This window comes from Bombus affinis, chromosome 12, assembly GCF_024516045.1.
Source record: "Bombus affinis isolate iyBomAffi1 chromosome 12, iyBomAffi1.2, whole genome shotgun sequence".
NCBI classification, from domain to species: domain Eukaryota; kingdom Metazoa; phylum Arthropoda; class Insecta; order Hymenoptera; family Apidae; genus Bombus; species Bombus affinis.
Genome location: NC_066355.1, coordinates 7846819 through 7871852, shown reverse-complemented (window position 1 = coordinate 7871852; position 25034 = coordinate 7846819). Strand labels below are relative to the sequence as shown.

At 40.9% G+C, this 25034-nt stretch overlaps 1 protein-coding gene across 21 annotated transcripts in view; it reads left to right on the top strand.

The window, feature by feature from the left end:
- LOC126922562 (transcription factor Sox-2) overlaps window positions 1-25034 on the top strand; it is a 359193-nt gene that overhangs the window by 224114 nt on the left and 110045 nt on the right. The window contains exons 1-2 of one of the 21 annotated variants that reach the window (XM_050735268.1): window positions 15559-19943; window positions 22117-22468. The exons of 14 other annotated variants lie outside the window; for them this stretch is intronic. In XM_050735268.1, coding sequence (XP_050591225.1) covers window positions 18592-19943; window positions 22117-22126 — 1362 coding nt within the window. In that variant the 5' untranslated portion in view covers window positions 15559-18591 and the 3' untranslated portion in view covers window positions 22127-22468. Of the gene's footprint in view, window positions 1-1086; window positions 6136-15550; window positions 19944-22116; window positions 22469-25034 lie in introns of those variants that run through there. 6 more of the 21 variants (XR_007712837.1, XM_050735266.1, XR_007712826.1 and 3 more) reach the window with 6 other exon arrangements.

The following is a 25034-nucleotide window of genomic DNA, read 5'->3' as shown; positions in this document are numbered from 1 at the left end:
TTTGACTAGAAATCTCGTACAGGATTCCATAACAAAACCGAAAAATCTAATCCGCCATCGTTATCATCTGCTATTTCTTTAATACCCAACTATTCGTAATAATTTGCTACCGATAAAAATCCAGACTAATTATTCCAATTTATCCTTTTACAAAATTGCCCACTCGAGATAGAGATCAAACAGAGAGCGATACGAATGATCGTAAATGATCCATAAATTAGTAAGCATACGTCTGACGCAAATTGAGAACCCATGGCACGCGGGTCCGGCTGGGCCGTTTCGTACAGGGGGTTGAAACGAAGGTGAAGGGGGTTTTTCAGGGGTGCTCGCAGGGTGGTTAGTGGCATTCATCGCGATGCAGATGGCTTCCACCCCTCACGTCGCTGCGACGCAGAGAGAAACGTATATGGAAGCGAGATGAGAACAGGGGTCGGATGTTGCACACCGTACACGCACTTTTTTCCCGCGTCTCTCTGTACCTTCTCTTTTCCCCTTTCACCCTTTTTTCTCTCGTCCTCTGCCTGTTTCCACTCTCCTTTCTCTCTACGAGCCCTCTTTCACCCTCTTTTATCCTCTTCCCGCAATCCTCTGGTCTCTTCTTGTTTCTACTTTATCCCCCTTTCGCAGTTCCATCTTCTCTTTTGCCTTTTTGTACACAGCCTCTCTTCGTCGTTTCTTGGCCCGCGTTTCCATCTAACACGTGCATCATTCCTATTCGGATACACATCGATACTTAATATAAATCGAATCGATTTTCTCTGATCATATTTTCTATCATTTCGTATGCTCTTTGCATTGCGAAACACTAAGTAAAGTGAAATTTATTACGATTGGACTGCAAACGTTCACGCATATGCGTATTTTTCTAACGGCGGATGTAGGAATAAAAAGTAGGCTGAAATTTGTTCTATAATATATCTGCGTATTTACGCGCATTGTATATTTCTGTGCTTTGAAATTCCTCATAAACGTACACAGATCCGAGGTCTAGTTATAATTTTTCGATAAGCGTGGCCACTAACTGTTCTAATACTTGTGACAGCGTATGCCATTCGGCCACGAGCCATCGTTCTCTGTTTCTTACAGCGTGTGCACGAGCGTAGGCGAGCGCGTTACGTTCAAGCTGCGTAATGACGCGTACAAGCCACAGGCGGATTAATATCTTCGTAAGGAAGCGAAGGAACCGCTGATTCTTGGCAGCGGTTTCCACCGGCTGCAAACTAATGACCGCGCGTCATTTGCCGGATGAACGATCGATTTGTGCAAATTGCGTATTCTGGCCTGCTGCTGGCTGAAGAACCGTAACTCGCACTTGTGAACGTCCTACTCTTCCACTAGACATAATCATCATAATTAAGGAAAATATGGAGGACTTGGCTGCACGTTTCAGAAGCAACGGTTCAAAACATCAAGTCATCGATTCGATCGTGAATTTTCTTTCGTTTTTCGTAACACGTGGTTTGAAAGCGTCTAGACAAGATGTTTTGCGAAAAATAATACACTAACTAGCATAGCTACATAATACAACATTACCATTTCCCGATAAATCTTTAAAAAATATCAATATGTAAATAAATTACCGATAATATTCTCGAATTAATAAAACAAGTAATCTCTTTGATAAAAAATTATGTATTATATTCCAATGGCAGTCTATCGACACAAAAGTGATAGAAAACTGTGTCACGCTGGGGATTTCGGCTTATCAAGAGGTAAACACCGAGCGCAACCCCCTGGACGTGTCTCTTCGTTTTTATTTTCATACCACAGAAAGTCGAACAATAATGTAAGGCGTTCGCCTTACACGCACGATTTCTCTTAGGTCACAACAGCGGTGGCCGATCTCGAACAAACGAGATGCCTCGGATTTAATCCTCGTTTACTTGCAAGGACTCCAGGAGGTCACCCTCCTACCCTCCACCCCTTTGGTTCACCCCATATGCATCGTTCCTGAGTATATATTATATACGTCCTCGCCTGGATAGATAGAGCTCCCCTGTATTTACCTGTCACCTCGATGACGATTCTGACGAGGGTATCTACCCTTACGCACGGTGTACCCTTCGTCCTTGACGCGATTCGCCAGGAGGTCCTGGATCGTGGTCCTCGTGAACCGTGCCAAACTCGTCCAAGAAGACGCGCACGTTGCGCATTGTGCTCGAGAGCAGCAATTTATTGTGTATTTGAAATTATGCAGTCGAGTGGCTGCTCGTCTGCCTCGTAGATGGCTACTTTGCACGTCGATTCACTTCTCTCTTCTATCTTTTTCTTCTCCCTTCCTTGTGTACATAAAAGATATTCCAGCTAGATTTAGACGTTATCGGTATAAGGCAGAGTCAGTGCACGATTGGCAATTAAACAGGGAGGAACTGAAGTAATATGGGAAGGAAGAATATTCGATATTCGCGGTAGAGAAGATTATTGAAGCGATATTTTAGAAGAGAGCAAGGATACGCTGGAGAATCGTAAATTGCACGATTGCCGCGAAAATCAGGTACGTCGGTGAGGTGAAAAAGAAGCAAAATCCGGCCGTAATTATTTATCATCGATCTCAGCTGGGCGTGCTCATTAGCGCGCTGCCGGGCACGCGGCTCGCTAAATTATTTCCTCCCTCTCCTCTGCGACTGGTCGTTGGTAGCCTGAGGAATCGTCACATTTTTCACGAAGATTAATCGAGTCAACAAACGGGTCCGATCGTTGAATAATCAATCGAGGCGGTGAAATAAATCGACCTCGCCGATTCCTCTGCTACCACCCAATTTGCATATCCAGGAACGTGTCACGACGCACCAAAGCAGACCCCCTCCGACTCTGTCCTTTTCTTTTCTTCCAACCTTCTTTTTTTTTTTCTTTATCATTCTTCTGCCAGCGTGAGCTATACCGCTGCCGATTGTCATGAAAATTCTCGGCTGGAAAACGTGTCTGACGCGCCAATGACGTGCTCGAACGGGGCCACGGGCCTAGAAAATGGGTTAGGCGGAGGGCTCGACCAGACGCGAAATTGGCATAAATGAGATTGATACGACTTTAAGTTACTCGACTCGATCGTAAAAAGAGAGAGGCAAGAGGAGAGAGTGAAGTGGTATCTTCGGGCCACCTCTCTTCCAGCCACTCGTCACGCCACTTTGCGCGTCTTCGAGAGACAGGAGCGGCAAGAAGAGAGAGTTCAGCAAGGTACGCCCATACCGTTGACCGACGCGATGCTCACCTTCCATTGTGACACGACGTGGAACGTGTTTTGCGGATAATGACGTTGGAACGAGAGGAGAACCCGCTTGTCCGCGATCGAATCTGGAAGCTGGAGGGATGGCTGCAAGTGTCTTTTCTCCCAGCGAACGAACCCTGACGAATCTCCCGGTCGTTACCGTATTCTTTCGCGACAGTTGCTTTCCTTGATTTATTTCGAATATTTATGTCGTTGCGGTTGTTACAGAGAGATTGATTGTAATTTATGCAAATCAAGCTTCGTATACTTAGATACATCTTCGGTGTTCGTATCGTGGAAATAGAGATTTCACTTTCATCTCTCTGATATAGTTAATTTCACTTATGTGTGTGTAATTAACGTAGCGCACGTACGTACAGCGATAAGCGATATGTGAGTGTGCGTGTATTTTATAACGAAAGTTTAATATTGTTGTATTAGTTTGTTCGAATTGAAGAGAAATTGTAAATCAGTGGTGATGAGAGGTTTAAGTAATCAGTCCGAAATTAAATACGAAATCTGAGAAAATTGCGAACAGACGTGTTGTAGCTTTTCGAAGTATATTCTACTGGTCACAGAGTCATAAAATTTGGCCACAATTTTTACCAGATCTCGCAAATTTCAATTTTCGGAAATTGTTAGAAAATAATATGAGATTCGAGAAAAAAAAAAAGAAAAAACAAAATAAATAAAAAATATTCTACAGGCACAACAGCACAATTTCCAATCGAATATTATTAACAGATCTTAAATATACCAAAATAAATTATTTTATTTCCAAATTATGTATATTCGTTTGATATAAAATTGCGATATAGCTATATATAATTGTTTGGTAAACGATGGTTTCCATTACTTGTATTTCTTTTCTTTCATTATTTAATTTCCCAGGCATTTTAAAAATATGATACCTTTACTTTTTAACTGAAATGTAATCAATTTTGTAATTAAGATCAATGTAAAAGGAATTGCAACATGTTTGATAAAACGATATGCTCCGATCCATCCTTATATCCCACCTTCCTATAGATTTAAGGTGATTTCACACAAATTTTTATATACAAATTTTATATGCAAATTTAAAAACTAGACGATTCTAGCAGGTATATTATATGAAAAACAGGTACGTACATAACAGAAAAGTTGGATTTGAACTGTTCGGACGAAAATGTTTGGACGAAACTTAGGATTTTGCATTTGCGAAATCCACCCGATTCTCCCGCTACCAAAATTATCCGAAAAATTTTTGAATGCGATTTTCTCGGGCTGCGAAAGAGATTTTTAGTCGAAAATTTGGAATTTGTATTAGGAGAATACGATGTTACATAGTAAATCAGTATACGTGCCAATGTAGTATAATATATTGTACAATATTATATCGGATGTAAATTGATATTACGTATGTACATAAAATGATACCGTATCAATAAAAACAAATAAAGAATTTTTATTACGAAAAGGAAATGTGTGTTTACTTGAAAATCCATCGCAATGATCCAAAGTTTCTTCTGATCCATTGTCTTGATTTAAATAAAATTGTAAATAATTAAACAATTACATGGAAAACGAAGTTAAACTCGGATTTTGTGTTTAAATTATTTTACCTGTCATCTTCTTCGATATTACGTTCTTTGCGTACAAAATCACCGATTTTTTTCATTTTAATCAAACGCCAAAAATTTCGTCGCTTAGAAATTCTAATGAAGTCACTTCGAATTCAAAAATTATTCTTTGAAACTATATGCGTCTGCTGTAAAGTGGAAAGTCTCAACCAGAACACGAAAGGTTCGTGTCTGAAAAGTTTCGGAAACTTCAAGAAAAATCCAAGGAGTATTTTATCCGGATGTTATCCTTTCGAACTACGTACATTCCTCTGACTTAAAATCCCAAACTGCACTGGAAATTCATTTCTTGGAAGTCTTAAAAAAAATGTTGCCATCCTTTTAGAATTTATTATTCTTAAAAAAAAAAAAAAAAAAAAAAAAAACGCGTGTATCATAGAGTAAGCGTAGGGAATCAGCGGGCAGAGGTGACGAAAAAGGTCGCAGAAGGGTGGCGACGCGGAATCTGGGAGCGGCGAGTGTAGAACAAGTAATAAAATAATTTTAACGACCCGTTTGAATTATGCCCGCGGTACAAATAATAATATCTGGCCGGCACGCATCCCCGCAATAAATATCGAAGCAAAGAGAGGAGGGGGCACCGCCCTCTTCGCCCTTCATGGCCGGTTTCCATCTACCGCTCACGGAACCCTCGTCTTCAGGGTCTACCTCGAAGGCTCACCTCAACTATGTGGAGCAAAACTATGGGGCCCGGTTGTACCGAGAGGGGACTTGCGAAAAACGGGGGTCTGACCCCCGCCAGGGACTCTCAACTTCCTGTTGGAGGCGCGACAGAAACGTGGGAATCGCGTTCGAAGCGTGTCGTTACAGGAAATTGCTTCCGCTCGATGAAATTTGTCCGTTCTATTCGCTTCTTCCTTTATTGCTTCTAACGTATCGCCCTGTTTACGTGTATCGAGATATTTACGGACGAATGACATAAATTGAAAAATTTACGAGGGAATTATTAGTAAGATATTAGGTTGGCCAAAGGGTTTATAAAGTTTGTAACGCATAAAAGAAGACAGTAACCGCACTTATTGAATACTGGATGACCGATTATTATTTTATTTGGATTTCTAAAACTATGCGAGGAATCTCTTCATCCGTTTCGGTGCTTTAGAGAATCTTGAAAGAGATATATTTGTGTACATAGAAGTTAGAAAGCTGAAATTGTATACGAAGAGGAAAATTCTCAATTTTAGAATGATGTGTAAAGTTTGTGATTTAAGGAAAGAAAGACAAAGAGATTCGGCATATTGATATTACGAAATCACATATTTCTTGTAATCTATCCTTCTCGTTGTAATATATTTTCTTATTTTTGTATTTTGATTCTTCAATTTCCTTCAATTCTTTCAATTACTGTCTTACTTACCTGTCTACGCTAATTCTAGTATTCATATCGTCTATTTTGTCATTTCTTTCTGTTATAACCATTACTCGCTTCCAAATTCTATTTTAGACTAATGTGTGCGCGTGAAAACAAGCCGGAGATGTAAAATAAAATTTGTAAACTAAAAAAATGTAAAACTGTAAATGTAAACTAATAAAATGTAAACTAAAACACATTGAAATTTATTTTTCTCCAAGATGGAGCGTCTTATGGCAAAATTTTATTCCACTTTTCTGACTTTCACGCAGAATCACCCCCAAACTCGCTTATACTACAATTACCACCCCAACCTGTATATCGATTAATATAATAATTCTCGAAAGCTAATAATTCTTGAAAGTCTCGCTGACTTTTTAATAACGTTCGAAACTTTTCTCATTTTCTACCAGTTCGCTTCTGTTACACGCCAATGAATTACATATAAGGTGTAAATAATATAGGGACACGCAAGTGTTTTGGTAATCGGTACTTGAAACGCGCTTGCGTTTCGAGCATCTGTCGGCCAACATTCGGCGTGCAGAACGAATCCTTGGAAATCGTATGCACCGGGGGAATAGATATCGTGTCCTGGGTATCGTCGATGACAGGTCACGGATTAAGTGTAACATCAGCACGGTGTGTTTCAAACCGGAGAACCGACCTGTGTCGAATTTGCTCCGCGATATTCGTCCTGGGATCGGCTGGCGTGGATTAATTTGAAACAAAGCATCACCGAACGTATTGTACCGCGACTCTGTTTGCCACAGCTTTTATTTAGAAAGCTGTACGTTCGATTCAACGTAAAAATGCTTGCAACATAATTTCCTGCTGTTCCTCGTTCCCATGCTACCTTCCATTGAATCGTCGAAAATCTCGCCACCATTTTTACATAATTACCTGTGACCAGTTTCTACTTATCGCGTTAGGATCACATGCACGTAAATTTCTTCTGTCATTTATAAATAAAAAATATTTCCTACGTAAACTCGCGAGAGTACTCCATATAGAACGTCTATAGAAATATTTTTATGAATATATCGCGTGATTTGGATGAACCACTTATAGAAACCTGTCATGTATGTATTGCGTGATTAGAAGTAATTATATTTAAGTAGAGATTGTAATAAAAGTGGATAAGTAAAAATGGTTAGACGGGTTGGTTATAGTTCCTTAGGGATTGGGATGCTAAAAGGGATTAGTAAAATTGGGAATTTATCCTTGGGATTTTCGTAGGTATGGAACCTTCCTTTATGCTAAGCTTTTATTACCTTTCTCTACCTTCCTATATAGTAACATTTTATTACGTGTACATTTGCAAAAAGCCATATAACACGTAGAATATATTTATGAGAAATTACCTTGAGCCACTATACATACTGTATACATGTCTGTACACAGGTATAATATCGTAACAATTAAAAAATAAAATTGTGGCCACAAGGAAATTCAAAATTAAAGACCTATGTAGGACTATCAGTAACTTTCTTGTCTGTTTCGTGACAATAGAATGAATCGTCTGTTTCCGGGTATGTGTTACGTTTATTCTAAGATTCTAATAAAATTACAATAAAATAATCTCCTGGACATCCAGGATGTCACTGCGTTACTATCGCAGCCTTACTGCTTCCTAGAAACTGAAACAACTTGAAAATTTCGAGTAGCCCTGATTCGACAAGCAGCAGCTATCGATGAAGTACGTGTACGAGTCGCGCAGGTTGCTGGTCGATCAACGATCGTTAAATTGGCCGTGGAAACGCCGAAGCGTTCGATGACTTGATCCTTAACACCGCGCAGCCTACGTAAGCTTCGAAAGAATAGAAAAAAATCTCGCGAGAAAGAAGAAAGGGAACGATACGAACAAAAAGGAGAAAACAATTTGGAAAAAAAAAGAGGAAAAGGACGATAGAGAGGAAGTTGGGAAAGAAAGCAGAGAGTTGCTTGCCAGGAGAGATTACGTCGTCAGAATGGCATCGTATACGCGCGAGCCGTGTAAGCATCGGCCGATGACAGCGCAATGAGATTCTGATTTGCGCGGACGCGCATAATCGCCGTGGAACGGGTTGGTTACGAGCGCGAGCGTTCGCGCGACCAGTTGCACGCGCGTCGTTTAGCAATCAGGGAGGATGATGCAGCCAGAACCAGAGGTTAGCCAATCGGATTCCCGCGCAATTTATTTGTACACCTGTGCATGCGAGTCGCTTCTTGGTCCCGCGGGACCGATCCTGGATCGCCTTGCGTGTTGCCCACGGGACAACTTCTCTACTCCCCGTGGGAGTTTATGGTCGACGAGCCGACACGTGAGAAATCGTCGACGATTATAAATACCGACCGACGAGTATAATCGCGTTAATTGCCAGCACATGTGCAATGGAAAATTAACAATGTTCAGGTTTATGGGTTTCCATGGTGTATTGGCTCGTTCTGATAATTTTTGTTCTTTCTGATCTTCAGGCGTTTATCGGTTGATCGTCGACGATTACGATCATCGATGGAGACGGTCGCGTGAATTGACTGATTAAATTTTAAATGACTTTTTTGTACGTCTCTCATGGCGTGTTAAGAATTTTCGGAAAACTTTTCTGATTTTTCATGTAGGTGTTTGATGCAGATTTTGTTTGTTAGTTGTACTAGGCTGCGAATAGGTATGCAAATTAATTAATATTTTCTCCGTGTTCTTTCATTCACGAATTGTTACGAAGAGTACAATATTTTTGCTGTTTTATGCGAAGATTACAGAGAGAGAACGCGATAGGCTACATTTTACATTTTGTTACAGGGCAGCAATTTTAGAAATGTTGATATTTTGTTTGAGAAACAGTAGTCAATTGATTTTCTTTAGCTTTTTCTTTTCTCTCTTCTCTTTAGTTCAGAACGTAAACACAGATACGCAAAGAAATAGCAGGCTTTGTAAAAATTGCATTAATTTTATATTAACATTCTGTGTTACCGTATTCCATGTATTGCCATATTCTTCGGATACTCTTCCAACTGGCCTTCGCTTTTCTTCTTCCTTTTTTTTTTTTTATCCTTCTTACGTAAAAACTACTTAACAAACGCGATGATATCGAGAACATGATATATTCTGAGAATAATGCATAGAGAATTATGGAAATTAATTGAAATAAAAAGTCGTTGAATTTCAAAAGAGTTTACATTTTTTTCAAAAAATGAAAGAAAACTTAAGACGGCAGAAAATTGCAAAAATTTTCAGGCTAACTTAATATTTAACCAAGTACACATACATCTACATTACATCCTCGATTTCTCGAAATATTTGGCACAATTTTCAAACGTTTCAATATGCCAAACGTTCCAAATCATTTAAACAAAATATTTATTTATAGAACAATATTCTCTGCAAATATATATACATTTTTTTCTACGCGTTTTGCACTTTGACAGGCAATGTTCGTTTCCTGATAGTTATATTATTATTATTATCCGCATATATTGTGACCACGGATAATTATGTGTAATCGTCGTCAATTAGATTTACAAACTCAGAATCTTCGTTTGTCAATTTTTATTAGCATAAATCACGCAGAATGCTATTCTTTCAATTCTATGTGTAAAATGTCAATCACAAAGCTTGTTTTCGCGTGAATTCATTTGGAAGATCGATCCAATTATATCGTTTGCCGATGTTCACGTTGCCTTGGGCAGATTAGGTCGGATTAATCGGAACAGCGGACTTTGCTTTAACATTATACGTCCCTTAATATTCGATTTAATTTTCACGCGCGTCAAGACAAACGAACTTTCGTCGCTCTGAGACTCAAAAACGTAGCTTTCCTTTCGGACTAGTAGAAAGATCGTGGCAGCACCGTGATTTATATTTTTCATCGAAAATTTCGGCACAAACGAAGCGACGAAAATAGGAAATGGAAATTTTCAGCCCTATAAATCCAATTGTCTAATGTGAGATTGGAACTGCGAAATTGTGGCGAACGTTCGTTAATTCTCCGTGTCGTGTTCCAAAGAAAAGTACTCTGGTAAACTGAAGCTGTTAAACTGACTTCGTATGACTAACGAAACAGTTAATATATTTGCTTTACTACGAAGGAAATCTATGTTTGTTTAGAAAAGTTGTTTAGTTTGTTTTAGTTTATCTTTATGGACATGGATGTGGAAAGAAAATGATTGATGGAATAGCAAAGAATTTTAACGTAAAACTAACTAGACCAGCGTGTCTGGCTTCTAATCCTATTATTTACAATAACAGGATTATCCTTTGGAAACATTTCTACAAATTTTCCTTCCTATTTTAAATGCACACGTTCGAACGTATTTAAAACAATCAAAATGTCAAAAATTCACCTGCTTGATTATAAGATAACACCGATAGGAGAAGATCTATAAAAATGTACTTGCCAGTCTTTTCTCCTATCATACTTTATACATATATCTATGGCAATTTGAGTGTCCGAATACTTATGGTTGGCAGCGTATCTCTGGTCGTGCCGGCGAGATTATTTGGATGCCGTACAATGGCAACAATCGAGCTTTGTAATCGGTCCTCGAAACGATAAAGACTTTGTTGGCCACCCTTCCATCACCCCCCTGATTTCCACCCCATTTCTCTTCCCCTTTCTCTTTCCGCCTTTCCGACACACAGTCTGCCTTTCTCTTATTATTCCACCTCTAAGAGGAGGCCCCAATGGTATCACCTGTTGGCAATTGCACGCTTACGAATTCCATCGTTCGTTGTTTTTTTTTTCTTTTTTTTTATTCTCATCGCGATTTTCTCTCTTTCTCCTTTTCCCCCGTTCTTTTCTCCCGTTCCTTGGTCGAAACCTCTTCCACCCTCTCTCCTCGCCGCCCACTCTCTCTTGCAAGCTTTTTTCTTGAAACGATAGAAGTTCGACCGTGGTCGACCGAGAGGTCGACCGCCTTCGCATAAACGCGGTTAATGGGACGAAGATAATGGTGAACGACAATGGCGTACACAACGCCATTGTGGCGCGGCTCACCTCGCGGTTTCTCTTTCGATACGCGAAAATGATTTCTCCCCGGTCTCTCCACTTTCGTTCACAAGTATCCTCGCTTTTTATCCGCGCCGCCGTTTCCCATCGGTTCCTTTACATTTACAATCCTCTACGATTTATTCCAGACAGCCTTCATCTTCTGAAACATCGCGCAGGAAAGGCGAGGGATCGGAGAGGTAAAAGTAAAGCTGGTCGATGAAATTAAGCACGCAAAAATGAAGCGCGTCATTCGTTGATCGAAAAGGGAATCATTAGCGGCAAAGAGGTGAAAAGATTCGCAAGAAGCGTTCGGTCGTAGCGAAGAGGAGAAATTTCATAACGCGTTGATTCCACGGGAGGAATCGCATGAAACGCGGAGCGCAAGGTGCGCGCATTGTAACCAAGTGGGTTCGGTCGGTCGAGCTCCATTCGGCCCGAGCTTTCTGCAAATCCAATTATGCACGCGTAATAACAGCACAATGATCGGCTCGTGTAAACGTATCTATTAAAAGAAAGAGGAAGAAGACGCGAGGTGGTGGATCAGTGAAAGGGGGAAAGGGCGAGAGGCGGAAAAAGCAAAAGGATACGGCGAGGGAAACCGAGAGAAAGAAGCATTGAAGTCGCGCGTATTCGATACGTACGCGCAGTTACGTATCGGCTTTAAACGAAAGCTTGGTCGCTACAAAAGCAGCGTGCCATCGAGTATCACAAACATTGATTTGAATCACAAAGACCGCCCGCGGTATTCCATTGTCGGGGCCCGACTTATTGTACAGTTTCTCCTGTCTAGCTTCCGCTGCCAGCCTCTTCCTCTCTGTCTTTTCCTATCGTTTCATTTCTTTTCCTCCTTCTTCCTTTCCCTCGCCTTTCTCTTTCCTCTTCTTTGTTTTTCTTTTCTCTTCCTTTTTGTCTTTTTTCTTTTTTTTTTTTTTCTTTTTCGTCCGGCAACGACCTATCAATCCACTTATTCCACGCGGTTTATGTGCCACTTGTGGCGTTCCCGCGCGACGAAAATGGAGATCGCGGTGAAAGAGAACTACGTCGAAGTCGGCTTTAATCATCGCCGGGAGCTGAACGATCGTCACAGCGACGGTACTTTGCGAGCGCGGAACGCCATTGTCCCGCGATCAAGCTGGTCAACGTTCTGACGCGATAATTTTCGCGAAATTTGCGGAGATGCGCGACACCCCGCCTCCATTGCCGTCCATCGGTGATTGTCTTTTGACGAAATGAGATTGTCAGCCATCGTGCTTTGCCCCCGCGCGAAATGAGAATTTCGGTACGCGCCGTTGTACGCGCTGGTTTTTACGGCAGGCGACCGCGTGCCGCCCCGTCGATGACGAGGATACAGGCGAATCATTGTCAGACATAATGAGACGAGAACTTGAAGGAAGAAATTTGATTGTTAAACGGACGATTTTAACGTCGAAACCGGACAAACTGATCGATGCGGCGTCAATTTGTATTTGTAAAAATATTCGCACGTTCTCGGTAATTATTATTAACTATTAATAACACACTATATTAAAAATTGTTAGTGTCGAGCGTAACAAATTGTACGTTTGATCTGATTTTCTATTTTAAACATGAATTCAACATATTACGTATATTTTACGCGTACTTTAATCCGAGTTTCCATTTCATAAATCGAAATTTACAAATCTAAATTTCAATTTCAAGTTCAAAAATCACCATCGTCTAAATATTTCCAATTGCAATTAAAATTCACAATTTGGATATTTTTTTTTTTTTTTCTTATTTACTAATATTTTACAATTCTCGCATTGGAGATTACCAATTTGAATATTAAGTGAACTTCGTCCGACACAAGCCATGTGCAGTGCCATAATTTAAAAAATAGTAATTTCAAATAGCAAAATGTCATTCGTAACCAATAAAGATAAGAAACCTTTCAGTTACTTGGCAGGTTAACGGTTCGGTACCCTTGCTGTTTACTTTTGACTTCCCTTAAAATTGTGGTCTTAATAAAATGCAGATGGTACACCTTTGTGGCAATTGGTCGGCTGAAGGTCTTAATAATCCCGGTAACTATTAGCCATAAATTCTTACCGGTTAAGCAGTTGTAAATCCCAGGGACGTAGAAACGAATGAGCTATGCGGGCGTCATTTACTGCGCACGTCCCTCGTGCAATGGCTAAACGTAATCGGTACGTTTTTCATTTCGACGACTGTCACAATGCTCCTCTGATTACCTTTACCCGTTTTGATTTATTGCTTGTTCCGGCAGCTAGAATCCTCGTGATCGCTGTGAGATTCATCGTAACGAGATAAAAGCGTGGCGAAAGTGCGATCCACGACGAGCAGATAACAAGCGTGAGTTACCTACAACGATTAGAAAGATCGATCGATCGATAGATTGAGTCATTACGGAGACCTTACACTTCGCTTATCAGCCGGGTAATCTTATCAAGACGACCTTGCCCGTCTTATCGGACCAGCCATCCTCTCTCACTCGTGCATAATTGCAACAGCTTCTGAAATACGACTCTCTCTGCCGCCCTGGCGAGTTTTATTACGAAACTATACCATTAAGAAATCTATGAAACATTTAGATTTTTCTTCTTATTATAGTTACCAATGCGTCAGTATAGTAGGATTTAGTAATAGGTATTTCGAAAGCGTTTCAAAACGAATAATTCTGCGTTATAAGCGTGTTATAGGAACAACAAAGAATTTAAAAAAGAACCCGATTATATGTGATATATACTGTTAGAATTTATTTTTTTCGCTAACGTCGTGTGTTGAACGGTAGCGAACTTCTGTCACAGTTTTCCACTTTTCTAGGAGAAAACCTGTCTGAGTTGTATATTACTTGCGAAATGTGCAACTGGGATATACAAACACCAATAATGGATAACTAAAGATAAAGAAACCCAGATAAAGATTAGTGGTCGATATAGGATAACCAGAAGAAGGCAAAAAGGACAAACAAACAAATGGAAGAAGACCTACGATCGAATGGAAAATTATTATGCAATTTCATCGAGAGTTGCATCGCTCGTAAATTACAACAACGACGATTAATTAATTAATTAATTAATTAAGCGTCGTTGTTGTAATTAATTAATTAATTTAATTAAATTTATTGATTAATAACTATATAACTAGTGAGAATAAAAAAAAGAAAAATGAAGAAATTAAGCAAATATTGAGAATATTTTTCGCCAAAGAGCCTTTAAGCTTTCCTACGCTGTACCTTTACCTATAGCAGGTAAGCAAAGACATGAAATATTGCCTTGAACATCTTTAAATTATTGAAAATTTACAAAATTTTGAAAGTGTATTTTAGTAGCGAATTTAAGAAAAAAATTTTTTTTAAAGTAAATTTTAAAAGTATTCTATGAAAAATCCTGAAACAGAGGACAATTTACCGAAAAAGGACATCGTTAACAAATTTTGAAGTACGACATAGAGAAATGTGCCGGCTGCGTTAAAAATGAAAATCACCGAACGAAATAGAAAAAGTGTCTCGATGCTTGTAAGAATATCAACAAAATTTCATTGTAATTATATATCAGACGAGCATGATCCAAGATATCGGCAAACGAAAACCAGAGACCGATATACAAGTGAGACAATGTTTGTTTCGAAGCATCGAAAGTGCATATAGGGACAGAGATACCAATAGATATACCAGTAGGGTCGCTCGTCTGCTCGGCTATAAATTTCTAGCATTACTATTTTTAACTTTTCAAGTTACATTTACAGTTATAACAGGTCATAAATAATGCATAACATTCATCATTATAACGGTAAACGCTTTACATTATTGACACTTTCATATATCATCGTCGCTGTGAAAGGGCATATTAAGTTACACGTCATTAAAGAAGGGAATTTTCCTAAAGATATTTAGTGTTTCGGCGTTCTACGCTAAACGAATAACTGGTAACGAGGGAAAGGTGGAAAAGAGAGAGAGAGAGAGACGCGAAATAGAAGCAAGTATTCGTCGAAATTGAACGATGCTGAACGCTGCAATGGAACTCTATCCGGCTGCCCCTATTCTCATTGTCGCTGACGCACAGTGCACGCCAGGGTTGCGCTACGATTATCTATGACGCATTCTTCCATTATGCGTTTCGCTCTTTCTCTGGCTTTCTCCCGCGTCGATTCTCTCTGTCTTTGTCTGGCTAGCGGGCCGCGGCAACAGGTCCTACGCATGAGCCGCGCTTAAACGGAGTCGCATCGGCCGATGGAGGTTCTTTCAGGAATGGCTCGTGAGCCTCTTTGTGGATTTCACGAACGAGAGACGAAGAGGAAAGGCCGGAGGAACACCGGCGAGTTGAATGAAAAGGAGAAAAAAAAAGAAGGAAAGAGAGAGAGAGAGAGAGAGAGAGGGAGAAAGTAAGGGGAACGAGAGGAGACAAGGAGAAAATGGGTCAAGTCGGTCGGATATAATGGGTGATTTGAATACGACGAAGCGCGACGCCAGCTAACGCGCCCGCAAACGGTAAATTAGCCGAGATGTTTCGCGGTTCAACGAGAGAATATGTTTTTTTTTTATAGCGTCTATTGACCGGTATTTGTGTATTACATGTGTGCGTTTTCCATAATAAACGATGAATTCGGTTGCGGGGTGGTTCAGGCAAAAGTACCGATACGACGCGACGGTACGACATAGCCGTGAAATATTTTGTGTGTCGGAATTACATTTCTTAGGCTTACAATTGTAACTTAAATTTAAGTCGCTGTAGAGCGGAGCTTATATACGATATTGCTTTTTCTTTCTATCACTGTCCTGAAAACCTGGTCGCAAAAACAGGACAACGAGAGAATGTGATTAGGCATCGTAGGAAATGTAATCGACCATGATGATTGATCTTTGTTAATATTTGCAATATTTGTTCGATATTCACGAAAGTATTCGAACTCGTCGCGCAGAATTTTCATAGATTATCGTAGGACATTCGATTGACCACGATGGGCTAATCATTGCTAACATTTTCAATACGTGCTGAATATTCGCAAAAGCACTTGATCTTATCGCAGAAAATGTTTACAGTTATCTTTCGTGTGATCAAGTATCGTAGAAAATGCAGAGTATCTCTGTCAATACGTGTTTGACATTCCCGAAAGCATTTACATAGGTAGAATAGGAAAATGTTACTAAACAAATTTTATTAAATTTCTTTGACACTGTTGCGAGACATGGGAATCGCTGTTATGGTGGTAAAGTTCGATAAAAGTGGGAAAATGTATGCATATAGAAACGACGTCTGCTGTAAACCTGTACTTTCTCCGGATAACAAAATGAACGTAGAATTAATGTCAAAAACGAACTGGGTAAATCATATCAGGTATAATTGAACGTATATATTCAAATAATTCCATGGATAATTGGTTGTTCAAATACTTGCGCACGATACAACGAGAGATCTTGTCGTTTCTATCTGCGTTCTAGATTTGTTTCAAACTTGACCAACGTTAATAACGATGCTCGTTACAGCGTCGACAAAAGTTCAAATCGTGTTTCATACCATGCACCATATATTCGCAAATAGTTTGCACGATAGATAGTTTGTTGCTAAATAGAAAATACGAGTTCTTGAGTCGCTGCAAGTGCTCGAAGCATCGCAAAGCATCGCAAAAGGGGAAAAGAAGAAGAAAAAAAGAACGTTCGCGTGGCAAAAGTTTAACGATTCGTTTGCAATCGAAAATCTGGTTGGGATAAAAATCATTCCGACGAAGGCTACTTTCTACTAAAAAAATTACTGGTCAGGAAGAAAGCGCGATACGAGGCAAAACATCGATAAGATACGATAGCCTACGCAGTTAGAATGCACTTGCACGCGTACTCGCCAGTACAGCGTGAAGTAACAACGTGAAATTATTATCTCGACCAACGTTACTGAACGTTAAACCCTCGCGATATATACTTGTTCTATGTTTTACAAGCGCGTCGTCTCCACCTTCGATCCGATCAAACGATACAGAGAGCAAAACTAATTCGTTACGCCAGCTTCTAATCCCCTGAACCCATAACGAGGGGAAAAAATGTACCTTTGAACCTTAAAACCAGCCGTGAAATAGCCAAATATCCGAATATTATTGCGCGTTGGTAAGGAAAATTCGAAGGTCAGGGTAAAAATCGCACGTAGATGCGTTGGAAGAAGGAAATCCAAAGGGTGAAAGAGCGCGCGGGATGCGATAGAGAAACGAGACGCGCGCTGTTCTAGCGTCCGGCGTTGACGAACGTTTCGTGAGTGTTTTGAGGGTAGAAAATGGATAGGGGGTGAGCATGCTGGACAGAAGAACGCGTGGACGAAACACTGGCGACCCGAAGAGCCGAGGGCAGAAACGGAGCGAGGCAAAGATCGCCAGGCGAGAGACGAACGCTCGTGCAGTTGGCAAAGAGGGAGCGAGAGAGAGAGAGCGAGAAAGCTAGGAAGAAAAAAGCGTGAGTCGAAGCGAGAAGCGACGAAGAGAGCGAACTTGGAGGGGTGTGGGAGAGGGGGTGAAAGCTATACCGCGAGAGGTCGTCGGGGTTGTTGGCATGACGTCACGGCGTAATGGCGCCGCCTTCGGCGTCGAAGGGAGCCGCGCGATTGGTCGAGAGAAATGATGGCAGGCTTGCGTGCCAATCGATTGCCGTTGGTAGGCTCGGGTCTGGTCCGACGGTCTGTTGGGTATGGTTGTTGGTAGCAAGGTAGGTACGGTTGCTTAGAGAAGGGGCAGTGAGCGTCGAAAACAGAGAGAGGGGGGCAGGAAGTGAGCCCCGAGAGTGGGACCCGAAGGCGAACGCCACAAACGTTCATACACTCGGCTCGTTTCGTAGAGAGCGGAGGTGTTACTAGAAGTCGTTCTTGTTCTTCTGCATCTCTGCATTAGTACATAGAAATAACAAAGTAGGAGCTAATTCGAACGGGGACAACTCGGTGAATCGTATAAAGTGTGCAACAGTGAGCACACAGCGGTATATACGAGACGTAGAGAAGAGTCATCGGCGTCGATGTTATTATCTTGGACACAGTGGGAAGAGAAAGTACAGTGACAGTGAATAATCGTCGTCCGACGTGTAAACATTGGTTGTTGGTCGTTGGCGTTGAGAATCGTACGCGGACTCGTACGCAGCGCCGTGTCGAATCGGTGCAGTGATCCAACAGTTTGGAAACGGTGTCGGTGGTTGTGTTGTCGCGCGCAAATTTCAACAAGTGGTGCGGTAAACGAAAGGAGAAGTTAAGACGATCTCGTAAGAATCGTACGATTCGGCTTCCATGTCACATAATCGAAGAGAGATAAGGAGCAATTCATTTGGCGCGTAGTATTCGCCAGATCGGAATTGCCGTCGTAGTTTGACGGACGACTCGGCGCGACAACGATCTTCGACAGTGCGCGACCGCGTCCATCTCGGCGTTTCGTCGAATTTCTTGACGTCGAGTAGTACAAGAAAAAGCCAGCAAACTGTACGGGCACCGGGAGGACGAGATGCTTACGATGGAGTCTGACCTAAAAGGCGGCAGCCTGCACGGTCAAATGCCACCTCATCCACATCAAGGTGTTTCGCCAATGGGACACCATACCGGTGTATCGCCTTACGGCACCCTCGGCTCGATAGTTCACAGTCCAGCATTATCGGGAAGTCCTCCGAGTACCGGAGGTTTAAGTTTAGGTTTACAACATCATCATCAGACGCCCCAGCATCATTACGCGTCGATGCAGGCCGCGCAACAACAACAACAAAATATGCATTCGTTGGCGCAACAAAATGCTGCGCAACAACAACAACATCATCCACACCAGCAGCAGCAGCAACCGCAGCAGCAACAACAACCAGCTCAGCATCACCAGCCACAGAATAACAATAACAATACCAATAAGAACAACAACATCGACCGCGTGAAAAGGCCGATGAACGCGTTTATGGTGTGGTCCCGTGGCCAACGGCGTAAGATGGCTCAAGAAAATCCAAAAATGCACAACTCTGAAATTTCTAAGCGATTGGGTGCAGAATGGAAACTGCTTAGCGAGACTGAGAAACGCCCGTTCATCGACGAAGCGAAGAGATTACGCGCGGTACATATGAAAGAACACCCCGACTACAAATACAGACCGCGACGTAAGACAAAGACTTTGTTGAAGAAAGATAAATTCCCTATTGGAAGCGGAGTAGCTGGCGTTGGAGGTATGCTAGGCGTAGACCAGCGACAAGTCGGCGCTACCGGTGGACCGCAACAAGCTCAATTATCACGTGATGTATATCAAATGCCGAACGGTTATATGCCGAACGGATATATGATGCACGATCCGACGACTGCATATCAACAGCACGTTGCGTATGGAGGTCACATGGGAGGCGCAGCAGCCGCTGCAGCCGCTTCAGCGTACCCCAGGTACGATATGGGCCATCACATGGGCGGTGGCAGTCCCAGTCCGATAAATAGCTACATGAACGGTTACGGTAGCTATGGCAGTAGCAGTGTACCAGGAGGTTCCCCATCGCCGTATCATCAAGCGCAGCCCGGTTCTCAAATATCTAGCCACAGTCCCAGCGGTAGTAGTATAAAGTCAGAACCGACTAGTCCAGCGAGCGGCGGAATTCACACGCCGCCAACGGGAGCATCGTCGACTGTGGCTGCCGGACCGCAAGTTGTGAAACGGGAATACATGGGCCAACAGAATCAGCAGGCGCAGGGTGATTTGAGACAAATGATCTCGATGTATCTACCCCAGGGTGTCGAGCAAGGAGTCGTCCAGCACGGCGCCGGTGTCTATTCGCCCGGTCCGTCACCGGATCCGCTCGGCCAGCATCATTCAGGAATCCCACCGCTCAGTCACATGTAAGCTTAATTTTCTTCTTCCTCTCTTTCGCCTGCTTATGGGCCTACATTTAAACCTATGATCGTTATCTTGCTCGAGGATAAATGATACTTTTTAAAATAGTTGTTATAATTGAATGTAATTCGTTAATTGATTATCGATCGTTGAATGATCGAACGAGAATTCCGTAACTTTCTATCTAGCAGGACACGATCGTATTTGTTGTTCTTTTTACATTGACCTTCAAGGGTAGGATAAACCTTGATCGAATTGATCAAGTCTGTTAGATCGATTAAGCTTAGATCTCTCGTAAAATCCGTCCTCGTTACGTGCAATTGTACCTTTGTACGATAGTTGTAGTTGCATCGTGATTAACCATCGATAATTACGCTCTAGGTTTATCCTTCACCCTTGGTAATATTAGGTTGTCCGAAAAGTTCCATAAAGTGATAACAGATGACAGACAATTTCTGTTTAATATCATTTTATTGAACTAGGTATGATCCATTTCCTTCTATTTCTATTATTATCTTCGTGCATAATTCAATAATCTAATATAAAATAAACAAACATTGTGCGTCTATTATTTTCTTAGAAAACGAAAGAAACTTTTCGGACAACCTAAAATATAGCTTGTGTCTACGTTCGAGCTTCCAGGCAAACCAAAGAAACTGTCGGAAAGAACGACAATCGTTTACTAAAGGAATCGTACGAAGGAATTATCCATGTTTATCGTAAATATATAACTTTGGAAAAAACGAACTCGAACGTGGTACAAGCGATCGCGAGCGATTCGGAACGGATCTAAAGCCGAATCGCTCGCGTCTCGTAGCAACCTCTCGTAAAGCAACATTCCCGCTTGCCATCCGCAAATCTAGCGCCTTGCATTTTCATACTAATATCATTCACCGCGACATTTCTACTTCTGGACCCTGATGATCAGTCCTCAGTACGTAACAATTAGCGCCGCTATCAGAAATCCCATGCTGGTCACCGCTATAATCCGAGATAATGGCGAGTAACTAGCAGACTACGTAACAAGATTACGCGACCTAACCCCAATCGAACAATCTATCGAGTGTAAATCAACACTGTGGTTAGCTGCTAAATAAGACACCGTCGTTCTATCCCAATAGTTTTAACCGAACCATCGCAAATTTCGCCTGCAAAGCAATCTCCTTCTAAACAGATATTTTTCTTCCTCCTGTTACTCTGCTTCTTGCCGAAACCATGTACTCGAACGTTGTAAAACAGAGTGGGCGTTCTTGTTCTTCATCGCACTTTTCTGCCTTAATTCGGTTGGAAGAATGGTCACGTTTCGAACGGCGGGTTAGATGAAACGTTTAGAAATGTTAGGACGCGTTCACTCGATCAAGCAGACAATCGACGAGATTAATTCATCGTGGGAGAGTGATAGAACCGCGCGCGAAACCAGCGATATTTCGCAAGATTTACGACGACGATCTAGCAAGGACGCGCGCTAGGTAAACAAAGAGACTCGTCCGATGTCGTAAGAACATCGTGCGAAGTGATATCTATTGCGATGTTAAGCTGTCTTTCCCCTCATATCCTTTCTTTCCTTCTTTCTTTTCCTTTACGTACCTTCTGTTTTTTCTGTTATGTATGACAGCCGATAAAATTCTTTTCCCCTTTTCGCGTTTCTTCGGTAGCTCCTCTTATTTCTCTTATAATCCGTTTTATATGCGCCTTCTTTCGATATTGCGAAATTTCCGTTTCGATACCGTATCGCGATCATCTGCTCTAGGGTCCAGAACGTAGGGAATTTCGGATGGTTTAGACTTAAGATTTATTTCTCGTGGGTCAATGAATTGCTGGGATAAGTGTTGAGTTCAAACGTGTCGAGCCTCGTGGATTGAGTCAAGAGAAACCTCATCGGTCGTTTTTATTTTCTCCCCACTGCTCTGTTCCGGATCATCGATGTCGGTCGTATCATTTTTTTTTCTCCCCTCTGCTTTTTTACCTTTTCTTTCCACTCGCGATCGTTTCATTTCGAGTAACACGATCGATCGAGAATTTTAATCTTCGTACGAGTTTGAGCTCCGATGGTGTCGGAGAAACGAGAGAACAGCTTGTGGCGAACGGTGAGTGCTTCTTCTGACTCATCCTATCGACGCGAGAACACAATTACAAAAGACAATTCCAATTCCTAACGCAAAACCAATAACATCGTAGGATAGCTTAAAATGTCAGGCTTGGATGGAGAGCTGCTCGCCCGGACTCAGATGCGACAAGAAAATACGCTACTAAATATTATGATTAAACAAGAGAATAAAGAAAAAAAAGGACTAATGAGGGGTCGCGCGAACGAGAAAGTAGGGGCCTAGACGAGATCGCAAGGGGTTTGTCGCAATTACGGAGGGAAATTTCACTGACAAATGCACGATGGTAAAAAGTATCCAATACTGAGTTATGCCTAAGATCGATTGCTGTACTATGAGCGACTTAACGCGATAATAATTTGTAAATGTTTTTTTAGAAATATCTAGTAAAAATTAAAAAAAAAAAAGAATAAAAAGAAATAAAAGATCGAATGGAGAATGGAATCGTTGGGGTCTGCGTGGCATCGCGAAATGTTTCTCGTCATCTCGGTGGGGAATTTGCATCGTAGATTAAACAGAAAAAACAGCATCACATATAATTTGTCGCCATTACCAGAGAAAATTTGGCTAACGAATGAATGGGATTAGAGAGCGTGGAATAAAAGTTAAGTCACATCTGACATTGGTTCCTGTGGTATGCGCGACTTAACGCGCATCCGGTTTAGCAATATTTTGTTAAAAAGTTTGGTAAGAATAAAAAAAAGAAAAAAAAAATAAATAAAAAGTAAAAAAAAAAAAAAAGGAAAAAAACAAAGAAGAATTCAAGTAGTTTAAACGGTTGCGCAACCGAGAAACTACGGGATAGTGGGAGGGTGGGTGATATCCCGTAGTTTCTCGCCATATCTCGGTAAGAAATTTGCATCGTAGATTAAACAGAAAAAACAGCATCGTATATAGTTTGTCACCATTACCGGGAGGAAATTTGACTAACGAATGAACGAGGTTAGAAATAGGTTTAAATCTTAAATAGAGTTAGGTAAATAACGAAACAAATAAATAAGAAATAATAAGAAAACTATAAAAATGTAAAAAAAAAAAAAAGAAGGAATGGAAGAAAACCGGGAAGCTAACAAATCGCAAGGATGGATATGGGTGAAAATATTTTTTCGCAACCTTGGTAGGAAGTTTGGTCCGGTAGGAATGGGTGACAGGAAAATCGGAAGTACAGAAAGAATGATGAATCATAAAATCAATGATAAAAGAAAAAATGGTTTACAGTGACCTGCTGTATCAAGATTTTCCGGATGTTTTACGCGTATGATGTACCGTGGATTCAAGGGAGACAATCGGCGTTCGACAGAAATCAAATGCACAAAGAAGAAGCAGCAGACAGAAAACGTCGATTTCTTTTGAAAGGTCGTTGATTGCAGTTATACGTTCTTGGCAAGTGGGCAACAACTTTTGTTTATTCCTCCAAATTTGCGACAAATCCGCGCTTTTGCGGTCCCTATTTTCTTTGAGCCCCGTTTCGTTAGAAGTCGTCCTTTTTTTCTACCAACGTGGCGGCAGGGAGCAGCTCGTTCGTAGGGCGATCGAACGAAATATGCGTTTTCATTAAGATAGGGATTGCAAGAGACACGGACAGAAAAATAAAGCTACTACATTCTATGTATTAAAAAATAAACGCGGCCGCGTGTCGACGACTAAAATAAAGTTGATCTACGCCCCGTCCCTGAGGTGCTCTTACTTTGCGATGTAAAAAGAATTGGAACAGGGATCAATCGAGTCGGGCAAAGTCGTCGATTCGCGTCAATCTATACTAGCTTGTAAATTACTATTAGGTTATCCGAAAAGTAACTTTCGTTTCATAAGGTGACAATAGATGAACAACATGATTTGACAATAGATTTCTGTTATATCATACTGTTGAATTATAAACCAATATAAAACGAAATACGTTGTACACCATTATTCCCTTAGAAAATGAAAGAAACATTTTGGATAACCTAATCTCTTCTAACGGAGAACGATAACGTTGAGAAAGAAGGAAAACGCAAGATGATCGAGCCTCTTACTGTGATAAAATATTAGAAAACAAGAAAATCGAAAGCTGAAACGTAAATAACAGCTATATAAAAAATTTGCAGAGTATAGACATCGCTATACGAAAGAGAATGGGAAAAATGATAGAAATCACAGAACAGGGTATATATAAAGAAGCGATGATAGATGCTAAGGGTCTGTACATATATGTATACAAATTTAATTGGAATATATATATATATATATATATATTATATATATATATATATATATAGAAGCTCGTGTATATTTCCCGCGTTATTTTTTTTCTTATTCGTATAATGACGTCTCGTTCGACGTCAATAAAATTCCCATTCAGTCTATCGTTTTTATCGTGGTCGTTCTCCGCGCATTTTCGAAATCATCTTAATCGTCATGAAAGAACAGTAAATGAACGAATAGACGAAATACAACATAAACAAGTGTCAGACATATACGGAGGATAGAGACAGGAAGTAAGAAAGAAAGAAAGAGTGCAGTGGTATGAATGACCGCGAAAAAATTCGTATAACAATTACTTGTATGAGATAACGTGTTCGAAATTGATATGCAGACACGATTTTACAGATGTACATCAAACGTAATTACACGAATGTATTAAAAGAACAAGGAGTACCGCAATTTATTTACCATCATCACTATACCATTATATCGCTATACTTAATTTTGTAAACATATAGATCCCGTCGAAAGAAACAACGCTTCAACTGTCGTCCGGGAAACTATGTGTTCGTATGGAAATATGGGGATAGTACCTTAATATACTTTAGGGATACTAATCTTGTAGATTGGTTATTTCTGGTCAATTTCCCTTTTCCTTTTTTTGCTATTATTGTATCTTACTCAATTCTACTTATTTTCTTTTATGTACAATGGAAAATCACATGTGTATATTTGATCATACAGGATGAAAAGGGGAAAAAGCAAAATTTCAGTTGTCCATAGAAATTAATCTTGCGACTCTTCGTG